The sequence below is a fragment of the Acinonyx jubatus genome, chromosome D3 (assembly GCF_027475565.1).
Source record: "Acinonyx jubatus isolate Ajub_Pintada_27869175 chromosome D3, VMU_Ajub_asm_v1.0, whole genome shotgun sequence".
Classification (NCBI taxonomy): Eukaryota; Metazoa; Chordata; class Mammalia; order Carnivora; family Felidae; genus Acinonyx; species Acinonyx jubatus.
This window is the reverse complement of record NC_069392.1, coordinates 36,134,137-36,155,432: the sequence shown is the minus strand read 5'-3', so window position 1 is coordinate 36,155,432 and position 21,296 is coordinate 36,134,137. Positions and strand designations below refer to the sequence as shown.

The following is a 21,296-nucleotide window of genomic DNA, read 5'->3' as shown; positions in this document are numbered from 1 at the left end:
AAAGAATATCTTTTATTCTCTTTTCTTTCTTTTTTAAAAATTTCAGCCCTCTTGGTGAATTTCAGATGGTTCTGATAAGTATCTGTACTTTGGTGGCTTAGCCAAACTTTAAGCTTTCTCAAATCTCCCCCCCTCTCTCTCTCCCTCTCTCTCTCTTTTTAAATGCCAAGAACAACTTCATGTAAGCATTTCCCTTTGGTCTGCTGAAGATTTGAAAACTGAAGAGCATGGAAAAATGACCCCCAGAAAGTAAAATTTTTTAATTTTTCAACTGAGTTTACATTTGGACTGACTAATGAGATACACATTTTTTTTTAATGGGTTTTCCTTTCCCAAGGAAACAGTAAATAGTTTTCAATGACAATGCTTTAAATTAAGGTGTTTTTAGGGGTTCTGGGTGGCTCAGTCGGTTAAGCATCCAACTTCGCTTGGGCTCAGGTCATGATCTCACAGTTCATGGGTTTGAGCCCCACATCGGGCTCTGTGCTGACAGCTCAGAGCCTGAAGCCTGCTTCAGATTCTGTGTCTCCCTCTCTCTCTGCCCCTCCCCTGCTCATTCTCTCTCACTGCCTCTCAAAAATAAATAAACATTAATTTTTATTTTAATTAAGGTGTTTTTAAGGATTCCTTTTCTTCCTTCATAACAAAACTTCACTTCATGTTTATTTGAATTGCAGTGTTTCCTCTTCCCGGTTTTACTACATAACTTTAATATTTGTCAACCTCATTTTGGATAAAGAAAATAAAACAATGCAAACTTTTACTTATAGAGACTCCAATATAATAAACTCTATAAAAATGGAATACTTTCATGAAGCAGACAATTGAATGAACAGTTCACATATCTCATTAGCACTTTTAAGTAATAAAGGGGACAGCATTACACATTTAGTCATGCTATATAGCCATGCTGTAGTTCTGACAGTTTTCTAGAGGGCACCATGAACGGGTATAGAAATGAATGACAGCACCTAGTGGTGCCTTTTGATAATCTACAATAGTGTGACTGCCGTTTCTTGCTAGGCCCTCATGACATTCTTCAATAAAGTGATTGCCAACGAATCAAAAAACCGAATGAGTGTATGGAACATTTCTACTGTAATGGCACCAAACCTTTTCTTCAGTCGAAGCAAACATTCTGATTATGAAGAACTACAGTTAGCAAACACTGCAGCCCACATCATCCGCCTAATGCTTAAATACCAAAAGATTCTGTGGAAGGTGAGTAACGGTGTGATGACTGTGATGTTTTCTTTGGAAGTCCACCAGCACCCAGGAAATGTAAAGACTCCACGAGCGAGCGATACCCTTAATCACAGGAGGAAATATGAGAAGATCATCCCAGGCTGCCTGTGGCATCTTTGTAAATACTTTCATGACTGTTCCTGAATATGTTTCCCCTCTTAGACAGGAGTGCTTCTCATTTTCTCTGAAATGTAAAGACAAATGCCACAGTCTGTTTCCAGGATACTGAGTGGCCAGAAGGAGTTACCATAACTGAAGATGGAGTCTGCCGGGGAGTTTTAATCCAAACACTTTCCTTTCGATTCAAGTAGTGTTTCTTCTCCAGGTTCCATCTTTCCTAATCATGCAAGTCAGAAGAATGAACGAAGCTACGATGCTGTTAAAGAAGCAGCTCCCAAGTGTCAGAAAGCTGCTGAGGAGGAAGACCATAGAACGAGAGGTAATGGCAAGAAACTAAGGGCGCAAATATTGTTACTGCCCAGGTTTTTATTCCTCAAAGCATAACACAAAGTAGCTTGTAATTTATAACCAAAATATTCTCACAAAATATCAGTCTTGTGACCATAAACATTATGGAAATGGTGTTCATAACAGAGTACTGTGGTCTTTCCATTTTGTTGAAACATGTGCTTCTGGTTTAGGTTCTTGAAATAGGTCTATCTGGAAGATTATTTAATACTCTGTGAAGTACTTAAGTCTAAAATGGTTCTCACAAAAGATAAAAGTCAACCTTTTAGTCCCGTGTGAACTAGAATTAGGGCATTCCAGTATCTAGTGTGTCTAATAAATAGAGAACGATTTCTCTAGTGATTGGATAATAAAAGAATATTTAGTCTTCAAGATTAGTCTTTAATCTTCATTGCATTTCAAAGAATTTTTGCTTTAGCATAGTTTGTGTAACAAATAAACAACTGTATTGAGATACAATCCTCATATCATACAGTTTTTTATTTACAGTGTAAAATTCAATAGTTTTTAGTATATTCACAGATATGTGAAATTATCAATGCAATCAACCTTAGAACATTTCATCACCTGAAAAAAAATACCATACCCTTTGGCTATCATCGCCCTAGTCACACCTCTACCATTTCCTCCTGCCAGTCCTAAGCAACAGCTTATCCACTTTCTGTCTCTATAGAGTTCCCTATTCAGGACTTTTAATGAATTAAGTCATATAATATGTGGTCTTCTGTGACTGGTATATTTTCTTTAGCATTATATTTCATGGTTCATCCATGAACCATGGCCAAACAGTATTCCATTATATGGATTTCCACATATCTTTTTATCCATTCATTTATTGATGGACACTTGGGTTGATTATACTGTTTGCTTACTATGAATAATGCTGCTACAAACATTTTTAAGTTTATATGTGGACATATGTTTTTACCTCTCTTGGGTGTATGCTGGGTAATAAAGCAACTCTATGTTGAGTCATCTGAGGAACTGCCAGACTGTTTTCCAAAGCAACTGCCCCATTTTTACATTTTGACCAGTAGTGTGTGAGGATTTAGATTTTTCCATATCCTCACAAAAACTTATTATCAGAAAGTTTTATTCTAGCCATCCTAGTGGCATAGAGTGGTACCTCATTGTGGTTTTGATTTTCATTTCCCTGAAAACTAATGATGTTGAGCGTCTTTTCATGTGCCTGCTGGCCATTTGTGGATCTTCCTTGGAAAAATGTCTATTTAGCTTCTTCCCCAATTTTTGATTCGGTTGTCCTTTTGCTATTAAGTTGTAGGGGTTCTTCATATATTCTAGATACAAGTCCCTTATCAGATGTATGATTGGAAAATATTATTTCCCTTTCCATGGGTTGTCTTCTCAATTTCTTGTTTGTGTCCCTTGATGCACAAAGGTTTTTTAGTCATGATGAAGTATAATTTATCTACTATTTCTTTTGATGGTCATGTTTTTGTTGTCATATCAAACAATCCTTTGTCAAATCTAAGGTCATGAAGATTTGAACTCATTGTGTTCTTCCAGGAATTTTCTAGTTTTAGTTTTCACATTTACATCTTTCTTCCATTTTGAGTTATTTGTAGTATGTAATATGAAGTAGGAGTATACAAGTTCTTTGTTTTGCATGTAGCTATCCAGTATCTCAGCATCTTTTGTTAAAAAGACGAATCTTTCCCCCAACAAATGGTCTTGACACTATTGTTGAAAATTGACCATAGATGTAGTAGTTATTTCCAGACTCTTACTTCTGTTACATTTATCTATATGTCTCTCCTTATGCCAACAACACACTGTTTTGATTACTGTAGCTTTGTTTTAAGATTTGAAATTGAAAATTAAGAGTTCCAACTTTTTCTTTTAAATAACTTTTGTTATTTGGGGTCCCCTAATTTCCATATCAGGTTTAGGATCAGTTTTCTCATTTCTGGAAGAAAAAAACAACAGTAGTTGGGATTTTGATAGAGATTTCATTGAATATGTAGATAGATTTGAGAAATATTGCCATCTTAATAATATTACATTTTCCATCCCATGAAAATGGGTTATCTTTCTATTTATTAGGTTTTCTATAATTTATATTAACAATGTTTTATGGTTTTCGATATATAAGTCTTACACTTTCTGGATTACATTTATTCCTAAGTACTTTATTCTTTTTGGTACTATTGCAAATGGAATTGTTTTCTTTTTCTGTTTTTAATGTTTATTTATTTTTGAGAGAGAGAGAGACAGAGCATGAGCAGGGGAGAGGCAGAGAGAGAAGGAGACACAGAATCTGCAGCAGGCTCCAGTCTCTGAGCTGTCAGCATAGAGCCCAACGCCGGGCTTGAACCCACAAACCGCGAGATCATGACCTGAGCCGAAGTCGGACACTTAACTGAGCCACCGAGGTGTCCTTGGCATTGTTTTTCTTAATTTCATTTTAGGATGGCTAATTGTTTGTGTATGGAAATACAACTGATATTTGTATATTGATCTTGTATTCTGCAGTTTTGCTAAACTCATTTACTGGCTCTAAAAGTTTGGTTTTATGTGTATTAATTCTTTAGGATTTCTACATATAAGGTCATGTTATCTGTGAATAGAGATAATTTTCCTTCTTTCTTCTCAGTCTTTGTGCCTTTTATTTTTCTTGCTTAATTATCCCGGCTAGAACTCCAGTAGAATATTAAATAAGAAGACAAGAGCAGAGATCATTGTTTTGTTTCTGATCTTAAGGGGAAAGCCCAGTCTTTCATCATTAAGTATGATGTTGTATGTGGGTTTTTCATAGATTGCCTTTATTGGTTTGAGAAAATTCCATTCTTTTTTTTCTTACATTTTTAAAATTCAATTTATGTAAATTTAAAAAACAAAAACAAAAAACAGTTCACCCATTTCTCCTTCTTGTACCCCATTCCCCACCTCAGCAACTACCAATCCATTCTCTGTATCTATGAACTAGAGATTCCAAATGTAAGAGAGATCATACAGTATTTGTCTTTCTCTGTCTGACTTATCTCACTTAGCATGATGCCCTCAAAATCTTGCCATTTGTGGTAACATGGATGGGCTTCAAGAAAACTCTGTTCTTAATTTGTTGGGTGTTTTTACCATCAAAAGGTGTTTGATTTTGTCAAATGCTTCTTCTTCATCTGTTGAGATGATCATTGGGTTTTTTCTCTTCATTCTATTAATATGATGTATTACACTTACTGGTTTTCATTTATTGAACTAATCCTGCGTTCTTGGGATAAATCCTACTTGGTCAAGGTATACAGTCCTTTTAATATGCTACTAGACAGGTTGCTTGAGGATTTCTACATCAACATTCATAAGGGATCTTGATCTATAGTTTTAATTTCTTGTCATGTCTTTGTCTGACTTTGGTATCAGGGAAATACTAGCCTTTAGAATGAGTTAGGAAGTGCTCCATCTTCTATTTTTTTTAATTTTTAAAAAATATGTATTTAAAAAATTTTAATGTTTATTTTTGAGAGAGAAAGAGACAGAGCACAAGCGGGGGAAGGGCAGAGAGAGAGGGAGACACAGAATCTGAAGCAGGCTCCAGGCTCTGAGCTGTCAGCACAGAGCCCAATGCAGGGCTTGAACTCACGAACCAGATCATGACCTGAGCTGAAGTTGGATGCTGAACCAACCGAGCCAGCCAGGCACACCCCATGATGTTTATTTATTTTTAAGAGAGAGAGAGAGACAGACAGATAGAGCACGAGCAGGGGAGGGGCAGAGAGAGGGAGACACAGAATCCGAAGCAGGCTTCAGGCTCTGAGCTGTCAGCACAGAGCCCATAGTGGGGCTTGAACTCACAAGCTGTGAGATCATGACCTGAGCTGAAGTCAGACGTTTAACCAAGTGAGCCACCCAGGCGCCCCCCCCCCCCCTTCTGTTTTTTAGAAGGGTTTAAGAATGAATGATTGGTGTTACAGTAGAACCTACCAGTGAAAACATCTGGTCCTGGACTTTTCTTTGTAGGAATTTTTTTGAGTACTGACTCAATCTTTTTACTTGCTATAACTCTATTCAGATTTACTATTTCTTCTTGAGCCAGTATTGAGAGTTTGTGTGTTTCTAGGATTTTTCTATTTCATCCACATTATCTAATTTGTTGGCATATAATTTATTAGCATCTAAGTTGTTCATGGTGTTCCCTTATAATTCTTTTTATTTCTGTAAAGTTGGTGGTAATGTCCCTGCTTATATGCTGGAGTAATAATTTGAATCTTCATTCTTTTTTACACCATCAGTCTAGCTAAAGGGTTGTCCATTTTATTGATTTTTTTTAAGGGTCAACTTTTGTTCCATTGATTTTCTTGTTTTTCTATTCTCTATTCCTTATTAAAATTCTGATCTTTATTATTTATTTTCTTAAGCTTGTTTGAGTTTAGTTGTCCTTTTTCTTTAGTTTCTTACTATAGAAAGTTAGATTATTGACTTGAGCTCTTTCTTTTTCAGTGTAGACATTTACATCTATAAATATTCCTCTGAGAACTACTCTCGTTCTATCCAATATGTTTTGGTATATTGTGTATCATTTTTGTCCATCTCAAAGTACTTTCTAATTTTCCTTTGACCCATTCATTATTTAAGAGTACGGTATAGTTTCCACACGTTTGTGAATTTCCTAGATTACCTTCTGTTACTGAATTCTAATTTAATTCCATTGTGGGTGGAGAATATACTTTATATTAATTTGGTATTTTTAAATTCACTGAGATTTATGGCCTGAAAAACATTTTGTCTATCCTGAAAACTGTTCTATGTGTACTTTAGAAAAACAGATTCTGCTGTTGCTGGTGTTCTATAGATGTCTGTTATGTCTAGATGAAGGTTTCTGTTTTCTTTCTGATCTTCTGCCTAGTTCTTCTGTTATTGAGAGTGAGGTATTGAAGTCTCTAGCTGTTGCAGAACTATTTATCCTTTCAATTCTTTGTGGTTTTTTTTTTTTTTGCTGTATGTTTCATATGATTTTTGTTCCACAATTCCTCCATTACTGCCTTCATTTGTGTATAAGTGTTTCCTAATATACCACTTTAACTATTTTACTATATATTTTTGTTGAAAGAAACAATTATTTCTTCTACTACACATTTTTGAATTATCTCCTGAGTGGTTGCCTTGGGAATTACAAGTACCATTTTAATTTGTAGCAATCTAGTTCATATTAATTTCACCTTCAATTCAATAGTATATAAATACTCTCCCTAGAGACCTCTATATCTCCTACATTATGCTGCTTTTGCCACAAGTTGCATGTTTACAAATTGTGTGCCCATCAACACAGATTTATAATTATTGCTTTATGCACTTTTCTTTTAAATTAGATAGAAAAAAATTGGAGTTTTTAAAAATACATTAATGCTTCCTTTTATATTTACCTACCTAGTTTTCTTTACTGGTGTTCTTTATTTCTTCACACGGATTCAAGTTACTGTCTAGTGTTCCTTAATCTCAGCCTGAAGGACTGATTATCTTAACATTTCTTTTAGGGCAGTACTACTAGGAATGCTTTTATTTATCTTTGAATGTCTTAATTTCTTCTTCATTTTTTGATTGTTTAGTTTTTATTTAATAATCATAAACTTAACTTTGTAAATCAGCTGGACTTAGAGGGGGATAAGGAAAATATGGAAGCTAAAGAACTGTGTCAAGAGCACAAAGATCATAGGCTGTTTTAAGCAGATGGGGTTAAGGGGTGCTCTTCTGAGCTACAGAAGGAATGGTCTGGTGGTTCAGATAAAACATAAGTCAGATTTATTAGATGTGCCTATAGTCAACAGTGGTGATGATTTTGCTGGTGTTGCCATTCCTGGACCCACAGTGCTCTGGGACTTCCACAGAGTTCATGCCCTCTTCCACCTTATGCTTGCCACTCAGTCTTCATGGTGCGGATGAAAAACTGGGAGCCCTTTGTGTTGGGTCCAGCATTTGCCATGGACAGGATGCCAGGACCAGTATGCTTCAGGATAAAATTCTCATCATCAAATTTCTCCCCATAGGTAGACTTGCTGACAGTGCCATTATGGCACGGGAAGCCACCACGCTGGCACATAAATCCCAAAATAATCTGTGAAAGCTGGAACCTTTGTAACCTGATCTTTTCTCCCCAGTGCTCAGAGCATGAAAGTTTTCTGTTGAATTTGGAACAGCTCAAAGGAAAAACATTGCAACATCAATATTAAAGAACATGGAGGGGTTGACCATGGGTGGGCAACACAGGCAGCTCTCGGGGGATGGCATCTAGAAGGCCTCTTCTTAATTTTTAAGTATTGTTTTGCCAGAGAAAATTTTGCTTGACAGCTTTTTTTTTCTTTCAGCACTTTGAGTGTGTTATCCCATTGTCTTCTGACTTTCGTGATTTCTGCTGGGAAATCATTGTTAATCTTACTGAAAATCTCTTGTGTGTGTTGAGCTGCTTTTCCCTTGCTGCTTTCAAGGTTCTTTGTCTTTTGGCAATTTGATGATGATGTATTTTCCTGTGGATCTCTTTGCATTTATCCAATTTGGAGTTTGTTGAGCTTTTTGAATCGATAGGTGAATGTCTATCAGCAAATTTGGGGAGTTTTCAGCCATTATTATTTCAAATATTCTCTGCTCCTTTTCTTCTTCTGGGACTCTTAATTATGTATGTGTTGGTGCACTTCATGGTGGATGTTATCCTATAATTCTTCTTAGGTTTTGTTTATTTTTTTCATTTTTAGTTCCTGTTCCACAGACTGGATAGTGTCAATGGACGTATCTTCAGATTTACTGATTTTTTTACTTCTGCATCCTTAAATCTGCTGTTGAGCTCCTCTAGTGGATATTTTATTTCAGTTGGACTTTTCAGTCCAGAATTTCCATTTGATTCCTTATTTATAATTTCTGTTTGTTTTTTGATATTCCCAATCTGGTGAGATACGGTTCTCATGGTTCCTTTCGTTCTTTAAACATGGTTTCCGTTAGTTCTTTGAACATATTTAAAATATCTGATTTAAAGGCTCTTTCTAGTAAGTCTATTGTCTGGGTTTCCTAAAGGAGTTTCTTTTGAAACTTTTGGAACTCCTTTTTTCCTGTCTGTGGGCCACATTTTCTTGATGTTTTTTGTCTGTCTCATAATTTTTTTGTTGCAGAATGGACATTTTAAATATTATAATGTGGCAACTCTGGAAATAAGATTCTCCCCTCCTCCCCTGGGTTTCTTGCTTCTTGCTGTAGCTGTTGTTGCTTTGTTTAATTACTTATCTGCTGAGCTAATTTCGTAAAGTTTGAATTCTTTGTTTTGTGTGGCTACTGAAGTCTATTCCATGAGCTTACCATGAGCTTCCATGAGCTTACTATCATGTCACCATGATAGGGTGGGTGTGCCCAGGAATATGCGGCGTATATACTTCCAAAGAAGCGCTATGCACATGCAAGCAAATATAAATATATGTTTCTTATGATGTTGTTAAATTAACATTTGTTAAGTGGAACAAAGGCACTGGGTGGTGAATCACAGCTCAAAAACAAACCATAAGAGAAATTGAAATAGAAAAGTTTATTACTCAGAGGTTCTGGAGGAAGTACAAAGCATGCCCCCAAGGAGCTGTAAGTGCATGTCAAGGCAAGAAGTAGACTGAGCCACAGAACCTGGGGCACATTCCTTGGTTAGAGTCGATGGGTGCAATGCTTTGGGATTCCCAGGCTAAGGCCAATTTGGTCAATTCAAACCAAAAGAGTGGGATTTTTGCGAATCCCACTATGGTCTTATCTAAGGCTCACACAAGGGCACAACCTTGGGAGGTGGGGAGAGTGTTGATCAGAAGGGCTACAGGGAAAGTCATAACAGCACTCTATGATTTGCTTGTGACTCCATGGCTGTTATCTAGGACATAGGCTTACACAAGGGACTACTGTCCATTTAAGGTCACTGCAGGCTGCTTGGCCAAACAAAATGGATGCTAAGGCAGCAACACCACGGATAGCTGAGCTGAATTCTCAATAGTGTTCTTCCCCCTTTTAGTATGAACGGTAATATACATGAAATGTTGTCCTTTGTCTTGCTATACCGACTTAAGAAATCATGGTGTTCATTCTATATCAGTTCACAAAGCCTTCTTTGCTTCTTTTGCATGATATCCTGTAGACGTAACTTAATTTATGTAAGCAATTCATATTGGTGAAAGGTGAGATCATGTCCAGCCTTTCGCTATTAACATTTATGCATCAGTGAACAAAATTGTATAGACATTATTTCTCACAAATGAAGTATATTTGTAGGATAAACTTACAGATGTGACATTGTTGGGTCATTTTATACTTTGATAAATATTCCCCAAATATTTTCCATAAAGACTGTGACAATTTACACTTCTAATAGCAGCATGTGCTCGTTTTCCTAATGTTAATCCTGAGGACTAAATGTGTTTTATTTAGGTTATAAGCCCCAAGACTTCAAAGGTACTACAAAAATCACCCTCTTCAAGAAGAATGGTAAGAAAATAAGTAATTTCCTTTCCTCTCTAAGTATTAACTCCCTACATGATATTCTCTGGATACATTTACCATATCATTTTTATTTATTTATTTTTAATTTTTTTAATGTTTATTTATTTTTGAGACAGAGAGAGACAGAGCATGAATGGGGGAGGGGCAGAGAGAAAGGGAGACACAGAATCTGAAGCAGGCTCCAGGCTCCAAGCTGTCAGCCCAGAGCCCAACGCGGGGCTCGAACTCACGGACTGTGAGACGATGACCTGAGCTGAAGTCGGGTGCTTAACCGACTGAGCCACCCAGGCACCCCGTACCATATCTTTTTTTTTAATTTGATCATGAAACATCCTTCAGACTTAGCATTTCATGTGGCACATGAAGGAATAGTATAGGGAGAGAATATGCTAACTTATGACTCAAAATGTGTGGCTAGGCATTCTGTACGCAAGTATGAATACTATAAATATTAATAAGGAAAATGTGATTATGATCACAGGTTCAGTAATGTCAGGAATGTGGAATTTATCTTACAGAGGCTTCTGGGGAGCTGGGAGAGGAAGGGCATGAAATGACCAAGAGAGGGTTTTAGGAGTATAGTCTTGACTCCAAGACTCTGGGGATGCTCTGCACCTCCCCCCACCAAGTCCAACTTTCTCAGCATCCATTCCCTGGCATGCTGTCCTGGTTCTTGCTGGTAATAATAGAAAAGGACTGTAAGAACTGACTGTATTTTAAAATATTTTCTATTAGTTTCCTAGTGCTGTTGTCACAAAGCACCACAAACTAAACAGCTTAAAATAATTGAAATGTATTCTCTCACAGTTCTGGAGACTAAAATTCTGAAATCAGGGTGTCAGCTGCGTTGGTTCCTTCTGAAGGCCTTGAGAGAAGGACCTGTTTCTGACATCATTCCTAGCTTTTGGTGATGCCAGCAATCCTTGGTGTTCCTTAGCTTGTAGATGTATCACTCCAATCTCTGTGTCCATCTTTACATGCTGTGTGTGTGTCTATGTCTCTTCTCCTCTTAGAAGGACGGTAGCCATAGTGGATATACATCCACTCTGTTCCATATGACCTTGTCTTAGCTAATTACATCTGCAGTGACCCTATTTCCATATAAGGTTATATTCTCAGCTGCTGGGGGGTAAGACTTCAACATATCTATTGTGGGACACAATTCAACCCATAATATATTCCTTCTAGGGTATATATTGAGTCAGTTCAACATAAACTTTCTATATCAACAATGCCATTTTTTGAGAATGTTCAAATTGATAAAATGCCTAAGGAGTAGCCAGATCCTCAGGTAGAAATTTATTTCCGTTCATATCTAGATGGAGAATTCGTTTTTAAAACATTCCAAATTTTGAAACAAAAGAAATTTTCCAGTCCTGAAAAAACATCAGTTGATGTTAATTAGACCTAAGTGCCATCCTCTGACTATTTCATTTAATCAGAGCTCCAAGGTAGGTCTCCAGGCCAGTCTTGTCATATGAAAGCAGAGATGCTCAGCAGTCCACACCTGCTCTTCAGAGTGTTATCAGCACACTTTGAGGGATCAAGTTTTAAATCCCCATCTGGAATTCAACTTGGGCCAGCCAATCATTGTTACTAACTAAAGAAAAAGGATTTTTAAAAAGCTGTATTCTCTAATTGATTCTCAAATTTTTCAGAAGGTGACTCTTCTTAAAATATACTGAAATACAGACTCCTGCTTGAAGTAAGCTTATTTAGGGCACAAAATGAACTGATAGAAACATGAGATTTTGTCATAACCTAGTGTTACTTGTCTTATTATTTTAAGGGACTATGGCAAGTGCCTTAAGTATGTAACAAAAGTAAAATCCCAGGTTAAGTTTACTCATTAGTGAATCTCCTGTTAAAAAGAAAGCAGTGTTTCATTCTGGTTAAATACTGGTCATATTTACATGTTTTCCTAATTCATAATGCCACTGATTTTCACATCTTTAAAGTGCAATCATTAAAGCGATATTCATCCTAGTTTGACAGAATGTACCGAATTTTTCCTCATTGGCAGTCTGACGTGCCGGAAGGAGTCATAAGGGTCCATGCTCCGCTTCTCTCTAAGGTGTCCATGGCCATTCAACTCAATAGTCACACCAAAGCCAAAGACATACTGGCAAAATTTCAATATGAGAACAGGTGAGTAAAAGTGAGTATAGGTCTCTGTACAAGGAAGATGATCTTTTATCAGATAAGTAACTCCCAGGCATTTACAAACTTGGCCTTTTTGAAAAATTAGAACCTGTTATTTGGGGGACTTTACCAATAGAGTAAGTGAAAAGTAGAGAAAGAAATTAAGTAGACCATAGAATTGTTGATAACAGAAATGTTTGGTTTGTTTCTTTTTCTTTTGGGGAGGGGTATTTTTTGAAGAAATTTCTACAAATAGAATTCTTAGTAGATATCTTCTATCTTGGTGGTTTCATTTACTCAATGAGTTTACTTTTTATAAGAATAAAAAATATAGCAAGTTAGGTTTATAGATACCTAGAATACCATTCCAGGCTTCACTGGGCTTCAACATGCCTATATATAAATCCTATACATAAAGCTTATGTAGTTGAATGGGCATCATTGCTGTTGTCTTTCTTAAAACCTACTGCTAATTAATCTTGAGATCAGAATTCTATTTACAAAAAAAAAAAAAATCCTTTCCTCATTTTCCCTAAGTCATCTTGAAACACCATAAATCAGGATAATTTTTGTCTAGGCATACTTATTAAAGGATAAACATTTGCCCTGAGGTTTTTAAAAGATGAGAAGCACTAGTTTAAATCTGTCCATTAGACAGCAGGTACAGTTTGAGGGTTTCTAGTAAAACTGATGGAGGTTCTTAAAGAGAAGCTTTCCAATCATACTAAAAAGGAGTACCCATGTTGAGGGTGGGAACAAGCCAGTTGAGAAAGGTTACATACCGTAACACTCCATTTATATAACATTTTGAAATGACAAAATTTTAGAAATGGAGGGTAGATTAGCAGTTGCCAAAAGTTGGGGAGGGCAGATCATGGGAGAGAGATGGGTATGGTCATAAAAGGGTGACACAAGGACCTGGAGATATTGGAGCTGCTCAGTATCTTGACTCTGGTGGTAGATAAGAACCTGTACAAGTTGTACTGAACTTAATACACACAAGCATACAAATGAGTACATGTAAAATGGGAAATCTAAAGAAGATGGGTGGATCGTATCAATGTCAGGATTCTAACTAGCATTATACTGTATTTTTGTTACCATTTGGGGAAAAGTGGGCAAAGAGTATGAAGAATCTTTCTATATTATATTTCATACGTGTAAGAATCGACTAACTTGATAGAAATATTTCAGTTAAAAAAAAAAAAAAAAAACAGGAGTAGCCAATAGAAGTAACCTGTAGTATTAGAAGCCAGGTTAGTGGCTTTCTGTAAGGGTGGAAGGGATAGTGACCAAGAAGCCATGATAGTGGCTTCTAAGAAGTTCTTTTTTTAGACTATGGGGGCTGGTTACATGGTATGTTCACTTTGTGAAAATTCTTCGAGTGTTTTTATGTAGGATATGTGCATATTATGTGTGTACTATATAAAAAAAGAAAATAATAGGGGCCAACAGGAGCCCCCAAAACTTACTTCTCTTCACTGTGAAGACACCATAAATAGTTACCACTAGACGGTAATAGAAAGACTTGAAATTCCACTGGGGGGATTTGAACACACAATAGATTCCTAGTCACTTGCATGACAAAACTGCCTCTGTGCTGTCATGTAGACCTTTTGTAGAATGAAAATGTTTCTGGCAAAAGTAAGTCAGAATCAGTGACTGCAGACAGATGCAAATTCTTTGTATGAACTTCTTCAACAGATTTTGTCCAGTCCATTTTCTTCACCAGTTAGAACTGTGGCCAATTTCAGTTTAGTTGTAAAGTGGCCCATTTTTGCCTGTTTCACTAGAGGCTGTTCTGTTTAAGTAAAAAAAAGAAGAGAGAAGTCTCCTTCTCCCAGATCCTCCCTCTTAGGACTGAAAACCCTTGGACATAACCTAACGACAAGTGTAGGAAGACACTGAAAGGTAGAAAAACGAGTGCTGACCACCTAAGGACATCGGGCCTCTGAAACAACATGGTGGTGAATTCTTGGGTTTCCTTATTGCCTCCCACATATCCAGGCAGGAACTGCAGAAACCTCCAACGTGGCACAGACGCAGACAATAAAAGAGTTCCAAGAAGAGCCTGCTCCCAGCCAAAGGACTGGGGAGAGGGTGGTCTAACCACAAAGCACCATTCTGGCAGTACCTACCCTACTCCAACCAAACAGGAACTGAAAGAGCACACCATCACGCCTGTGGTCTCAGTGGGACCAAGCAGGCCACTGATCTGCATGCCCCACCCAGCGGAATCCCTTAGTGATCCAGTTCCCAGCCACATTAGTGTCAGCACCTCCACCCAGCAGCGGGGAGACCTGACGAGTCTGTGCGAGGCAGACAGTATCCCCCAGCTTCACCCCACCCTCAGAGTCAGTATGGCCCAACGATAAGCTGAGCTTTACCCTCACCCAGCAGCAGCAAAGCAGCTTGAGGCAGCCTTCTGTTTCCCCGCCCTGGTGGCAGCAGAGCCCAGCAGGCGGCTGATCTTACACCCTCAATCAGAGGCAGCAGAACGGTGCCAGTTGGTGTCCCACTTTCACTGGGCAGGTGTCAGTGGGGCCCAGCAAAAAGCTGAACATACACACCCACCCAGACCTTGTGCTATACTTCAACAGGACTGCCTGCCAAAAATGATGATTAAATAAGATCCAGAGTCTCATAATATCAAAAGTGTCTGCAGTATGATACAGAATCACTCATTATACCTAAACCCAGGAAAATCACAGTAGGAATGAGAAAAGACAATTGACAAATGCTGGTGCTAAATGGAATCAGATGTCTGAATTAATCTGACAAGAATTTTACAGTAGCCATCTCAAAGGGGAAAAAAAAAGGCTTCAACAAGCAACTATGATTCTCTTGAATAAAATGAAAAAATAGAAAACCTCAGCAAACAAATAGAAGTTATAAAGAGAATGTAATGAAAATTATAGAATTGAAAAATAGAATCACTAAAATAAAAACTCGCTCGCTGGGCTCAATAGTAGAGTGGAATTGACAGAGGATATAATCAGTAAACTTGAGGACGTATCACTAGCATTATTTATTCTGAACAAAGAAGACAGACCTAAAAAAATGAATATAGTCTCAGGGATCCATGGACTATAATAAGAAAGCTAACATTCGCATCATTGCAGCACCAAAAGTAGAGAAAACAGAGAGGAACGGAAAAAGTATTTGAATAAACAATGGCTGATAACATTCCAAATTAGCAAAAGGTGTAAACCGACATATTCCAGAAACTAAGTGAACCCAAATAAGACAAACCAAAGGAAATCCTTGGCACAACAGTGTAATTAAACTTGTAAAGATTAAAGACAAAGAAAAAAACCTTGAAAGTATTCAGAGAGAAGCAATGGCTTTCTTATAGGGAACACCAATTCCAATGACAGCAGATTTCTTATCTGAAACCCTGGAGGCCAGATGGAAGTGGCATAACATTTTTCCAAGTACTGAAAGCAAATGCTGTCAACCTTGAATTCTAAGTCCTGCAAAAAATACCCTTCCAGAATGAAGGGGAAACGACATTCTTGGGTGAAGCCGAACTAAGATTTTTCAGACTTACCTATAAAGAATGGATAAAGGAAGTTCTCCAAGTAGAAAGAAAATGTTCACAAAGGCTTGGAGCATCAGAAAGGAAAAGAGAACATCAGAATAGGTAAACAGTAGTAAATGTAAGAGATTATCCTACTCGTTATGCATTTCTTAAATCATATTTAATGGTTGAAGCAAAAACTTTTACATCTGATATGCTGCTCAGTGTAGGTAGAGGACATATTTAAGGTAGTTACATTTAAGAAGGGTTGAGGCTCAGCACCCCTTATTGTCTGCATTGTGACTTCCTTCCAAAGATTACAGTATGTAAAGAGAGAAAAAGAACAACTTCATAGTCATGAAATCTGACCTCAGCCAGGTGACCAAGATTAACATCAACTATGCTAAGTCATGCTCATAGTATGTACCCTTGATAAGAAATGATGAAAATGGCACTTTACATCTGTTGCTTTCCTCCCAAGAACATATAACTTCAGCCTAAACATGAGAAAAACATCAGATAAATCCCAACTTAGAAATGTTCTACAAAATACCTGATGTGTCTTCCTGAAACAAGACAGGATGTCTTGGATGTCAAAAACAAGACAGGGGTGAGAAACAGAATCAAGAGGAGCCTAACGAGACATGACTAGGTATTAGTTTCCCAGTATTTGCATAACAAATTACCTCAGCCTTCTGGCTTAAAACAACAGAAATGTATTCTCTCAGTTCAGGAGGCCAGAAGTCTGAACAAATATGTCCTCAGGGTTGGTTCCTTCTGGAGGCGCTGAGGGAGAGTCTTTCTCATGCCTCTCTCCTAGCTTCTGGTGGTTGCCAGCATCCTTGGCATTCCATGGCTTATAGACGTATCACTTCAATCTCTCCATCTTCATATCATCCTCTTCCCTATGTTTCTCTGTGTCTTCTTCCCTTCTTAATAAAGACTCAGTGGATTTTAGGGCATCTTTTGAATCCAGGATGATTTCATCCCAAGATTCTTAAGTGATTACATCAGCAAATACCCTGTATTCAAATAAAGTCACATTCTTAAAGATCCAGGTGGACATGAATTTTGGAAAGGACACTATTCAACCAACTATAATTACTAAATATATTGCAATACTCTGGGTGGGTCTCTGGAACAGAAAACAGATACTAGGTAAAAACTTTGGTTAATAACAATGTATTATATTCATTAGTTGTGACAAATGTACCGTATTAATGTTAGATGTTAATAATAGGGGGAACCAGGTGTGGGGAATATGGAACTGTCTATACTATTTTCACAATTTTTAAGTAAATCTAAAAGTTCTAAAATTAGGTTTATTTGTAAAATTTGTTAGGGTTCTACCAATTAGGAAAACTACTTACTGGTTATTAATGGTAAAGTAATTTCAAAGTAAATAGGTAAAGTTTAGTTATGCTAGAATATCAGGATTATCTTTCTGTTTTAAAAATGAAATAATATATGCATTAGTGGTCTTCTTCCTTTAACTTATGTTATTTTTAATTCAAAGAACTAAGAGTAAATAGAATTAAATGTTTATTCTTAAAGTTTGAAGATAAAGAGAACTGACAGAAGTAGGTTTCTACACATCACTAAAAGTAGTAAAACCTCAATCCCAGTAGACCATGATAAGTTACATATGTGTATTGTAATGCCTGAGAAACCACACACACACACACACACACACACACACACACACACACACACAAAATACAAAGTAGTATATTTTAAAATTCTGTAAATAAATCAAGGTGTAATTATAAAAGATAGACCATATCATGGGCCATAACACAAACCTCAGTAAATTTAAAATAACTTAAATCATACAAGGTATCTTTTCTGTCCATAAAGGAATCAAACTAGATGTCAGTAACATTAGGACAACGTGAAAATCTCTAAATACTGAAAAATTAAACCACACACTTGTAAAATCTCCACAGGTCAAAGAGGAAGTGTTAAAGGAGATTTTTTTAAAGTACATAGATTGAAAATAAAACTGCAGCTTACCAAATTTTGTACAGTGCAGCTAAAGCCATGCTGAGAGAAAAATGTATAGCAGTAAATGCTTGCATTAAAAAAGAGGGCGAGATCTCAGAATAATCAAGTAAGTTTCTACCTCAAGAAACTAGAAAAATAAGAGCAAAATAAACACAAAATGAAGGAAGTGATAGAAGAACAGAAATCAGTGAAATTGAAAACAGGAAAATGATAGAGATCAGTGAAACAAAAAGCTGGTTCTTTTAAGAAACAATAAAATTGGGGGCGCCTGGGTGGCGCAGTCGGTTAAGCATCCGACTTCAGCCAGGTCACAATCTCGCGGTCCGTGGGTTCGAGCCCCGCGTCGGGCTCTGGGCTGACGGCTCGGAGCCTGGAGCCTGTTTCCGATTCTGTGTCTCCCTCTCTCTCTGCCCCTCCCCCGTTCATGCTCGGTCTCTCTCTGTCCCAAAAATAAATAAACGTTGAAAAAAAAAATTTAAAAAAAAAAAAAGAAAGAAACAATAAAACTGATAAACTTCTAGAAATGAAAAGCAAAAAAATCACTAATTTTAAAGCAAAAAATATCACTGTATGTAATATTTCCCTTAAAAGGATAATATGAAAATACTATAAACAACCTATATGCTCAAAATTGAAAACTTAAAAGAAATGGACCAGTTCTTCTAAGACTACAGATTACCAAAACACAACCAAGATGAAATAGTTTTGAGGCCATTAAAGAAATTGAATTTTTAATTAATTAATTAATTAATTTGTTTGTTTGTTTGTTTTTTAACATTTATTTGAGAGAGAGAGAGAGACAGTGAGGGGGGAGGTGCAGAGAGAGAGGGGGACAGGATCTGAAGCAGGCTCCAGGCTGTCAGCGCAGAGCCTGACACGGGGCTTGAACCTGCCAACAGTGAGATCATGACCTGAGCTGAGGTCAGACACTTAACCAACTGAGCCACCCAAGCACCCCTGAATTTTTAATTTAAAAGTTTCCCCAAATAAGAAATCTCCAAGCCCAGATGGTTTCACTGGAGAATTCTAGCAGATGTTTAAAGAATTCACAGCAATTTAGCACATTCTTTTTCAGAAAATAGAAGAGAAGAAGGGTCACTACCTAACTCATTTTATGAAACTAGTGTTGACCTGACACCAAAGACAATAAACAAACAAACACTGCAGACCAATATCTCTCATGAACTTAGAGATAAAAGTCCTAGGCAAACCATGAGCAAATCTAATCCAACATATATGAAAGGAGTTACTCACCATGACCAAGTGGGATTCGTTTCAGTTTAGGTCAATATTCAGAAAGTAATGTAATCCATCCTCAGATTGGAGAAAAATCATAGATCATATTAACTGATACAGAAAAAAACATTTGACAAAATCCAATACCCATTCATGATAAAAACTCTCAGTGAACTAGGAAAAGGGAAGAACTTCCTCAACTTGATAACTACCATCTATAAAAACCTATAACGAACCTCATACTTAATGATGAAAGATTGAATGCTTTCCTTCCAAGATCAAGAAAATTACTTAAAAAAAAACACACACTACTTGTAACTTGTGTTCAACATACTATTGGAGGATGAAGCCACTCAATATAAGGAAAGAGAAAGGAAGGTAAGGAAGGGAGGGAGGGAGGGGAGGGGAGAGGGGCAGAGCGGGGAGAGGAGGAGAGAAAGCCAGGGAGGGAAGGAGGAAGGAAGGGAGAAGGGAAGAATGAAGGAAGGGTGGGTGGGCAAGCAGGCATACAGATTTTAAAGGAAGAAATAAAAATGCACATAACATAAAGTTTATAATTTTAAGTGTACATTCCAATGGTATTAAGTACATTTACATTGTTACACAGTCATTACCACCATCCATCTCCAGAAAGATTTTATCATCCCACACTCAGACTCTGTCCCCATTAAACAATAACTCTTCATTTCTCCCTCTCCCAAGCACTGGTAACTGCTCTTCTACTTTCTGTCTCTATGAATGTGACTATTCTAATAACTGATTTTTGACAAAAGTACAAAAGCAATTCAATGGCTGAAGGACAGCCTTTTCAACAAATGATAAATGGTGCTCTAGCAGTTGAATATCTGTAGACAAAAAAGAAAGAAAGAAAAGAAATTAACCCATAGTGCATATTTAAATTTAAAATGTAAAACTATAAAACTTTTAGAAAATAACAGGAGAAAACCTCTGTGATGTAGGGCTAGTAAAGAGTTCTTAAAGTTGATATCAAAAGCATGATCCATAAATTGGACATCTTTCAAAACTGAAAACATATACTGAAAGACTCAGTGAAATGGTTGAAAAGACAAACTAAGGATGTATACAGACCTTATATCCAGCAAATGACTAGTTTCTAGAATATATAGAGAACACTCAATACTCAACAATAAAAATATCCAAATTAAAAATGAGCAAAAGATGTGAACAGATATTTCACTAAAGAGGATATATGGATACAAATATGCACATGAAAACATGTTCAGTAGCCATTAGGGAAATGCAGAGCCACAAGGACTATCATTAAACCATCTGAGAATGGCTAAAATAAAAAATAACGATGACATCAAATACTGGCAAAGATACAGAGAAACTGGATCACTCCTACATTGGTGGTGAGAATGTAAAAGGCTATAGTTGCTCTGTAAAACAGTTTGACAGTTTTTCGTAAAACTAAATATGCAACTACCGTGTGATCCAGCTTGCACACTCCTGAGAATTTAGCTCAAAGAAATGAAGATAATACTCACACAAAAACCTGAACACAAATGCTTATAGCAACTTTATTTAAAATAGTAAAAAACTGGGGGGAAAAAACCAGATGTTCTTCAACAGGTAAAAAACAAACTGGTACATCCATACCATGGCATGCTACTCATCAAGAAAATGCAACACCTTGGGTGAGTCTCCAGTGATTTATGCTGATTAGAAAAAAAAGCCCATACAGAATGTAAGCCAACTTGACAATAAATTATATTTAAAAAGAAAAGAGAAACGAATACAAAAAAAGCTCTGTACTCTGTTTCCATTTACTCTGTGTAATATTTTTGAAATTAGAAGCTTCTAGAAAATGTAGAATCGAGTAGACATTACTAGGGACAAGGGATGAGCATAGTAATGATGGAGAGGGTAGTGAGTGGGACTGTAAAAGGTAAACGGGAGATCTAGTGATGATGGAAATATCCTGTATCTTAACTGAATCAATGTTGACATTCTGGTTGTGGTAGCAAACTAGAGTTTTGCAAAATGTTATTATTGGGGGAAATTGTGTAAAGGGTAGACAGGATCTACCTGTATAATTTCTTAAAACTACATGCAAATCTACAATTATCTCAAAATGTTTAAGTAAACAATAAAATAGGCCACACATCTTTCTTCCTCACAAAGAGCTGAAGGCAATCTTTTTGAAGAAACCAAGCTGAAAGTCATTCCTCATGTAGGTGGAGATCAGCAA

At 36.9% G+C, this 21,296-nt stretch overlaps 1 protein-coding gene across 10 annotated transcripts in view; it reads left to right on the top strand.

The window, feature by feature from the left end:
- Positions 1–21,296, top strand: part of ARHGAP28 (Rho GTPase activating protein 28) — a 240,748-nt gene that overhangs the window by 200,569 nt on the left and 18,883 nt on the right. For all 10 annotated transcript variants that reach the window (XR_008291487.1, XM_027068532.2, XM_027068528.2 and 7 more), the window contains 4 exons: positions 1,024–1,221; positions 1,571–1,684; positions 10,111–10,167; positions 12,206–12,330. Coding sequence is in view for 9 of the 10 variants with exons in the window: in XM_027068532.2 (XP_026924333.1) it covers positions 1,024–1,221; positions 1,571–1,684; positions 10,111–10,167; positions 12,206–12,330 (494 nt within the window). In the remaining variant the exon portion in view is untranslated. The remainder of the gene's footprint in view (positions 1–1,023; positions 1,222–1,570; positions 1,685–10,110; positions 10,168–12,205; positions 12,331–21,296) is intronic.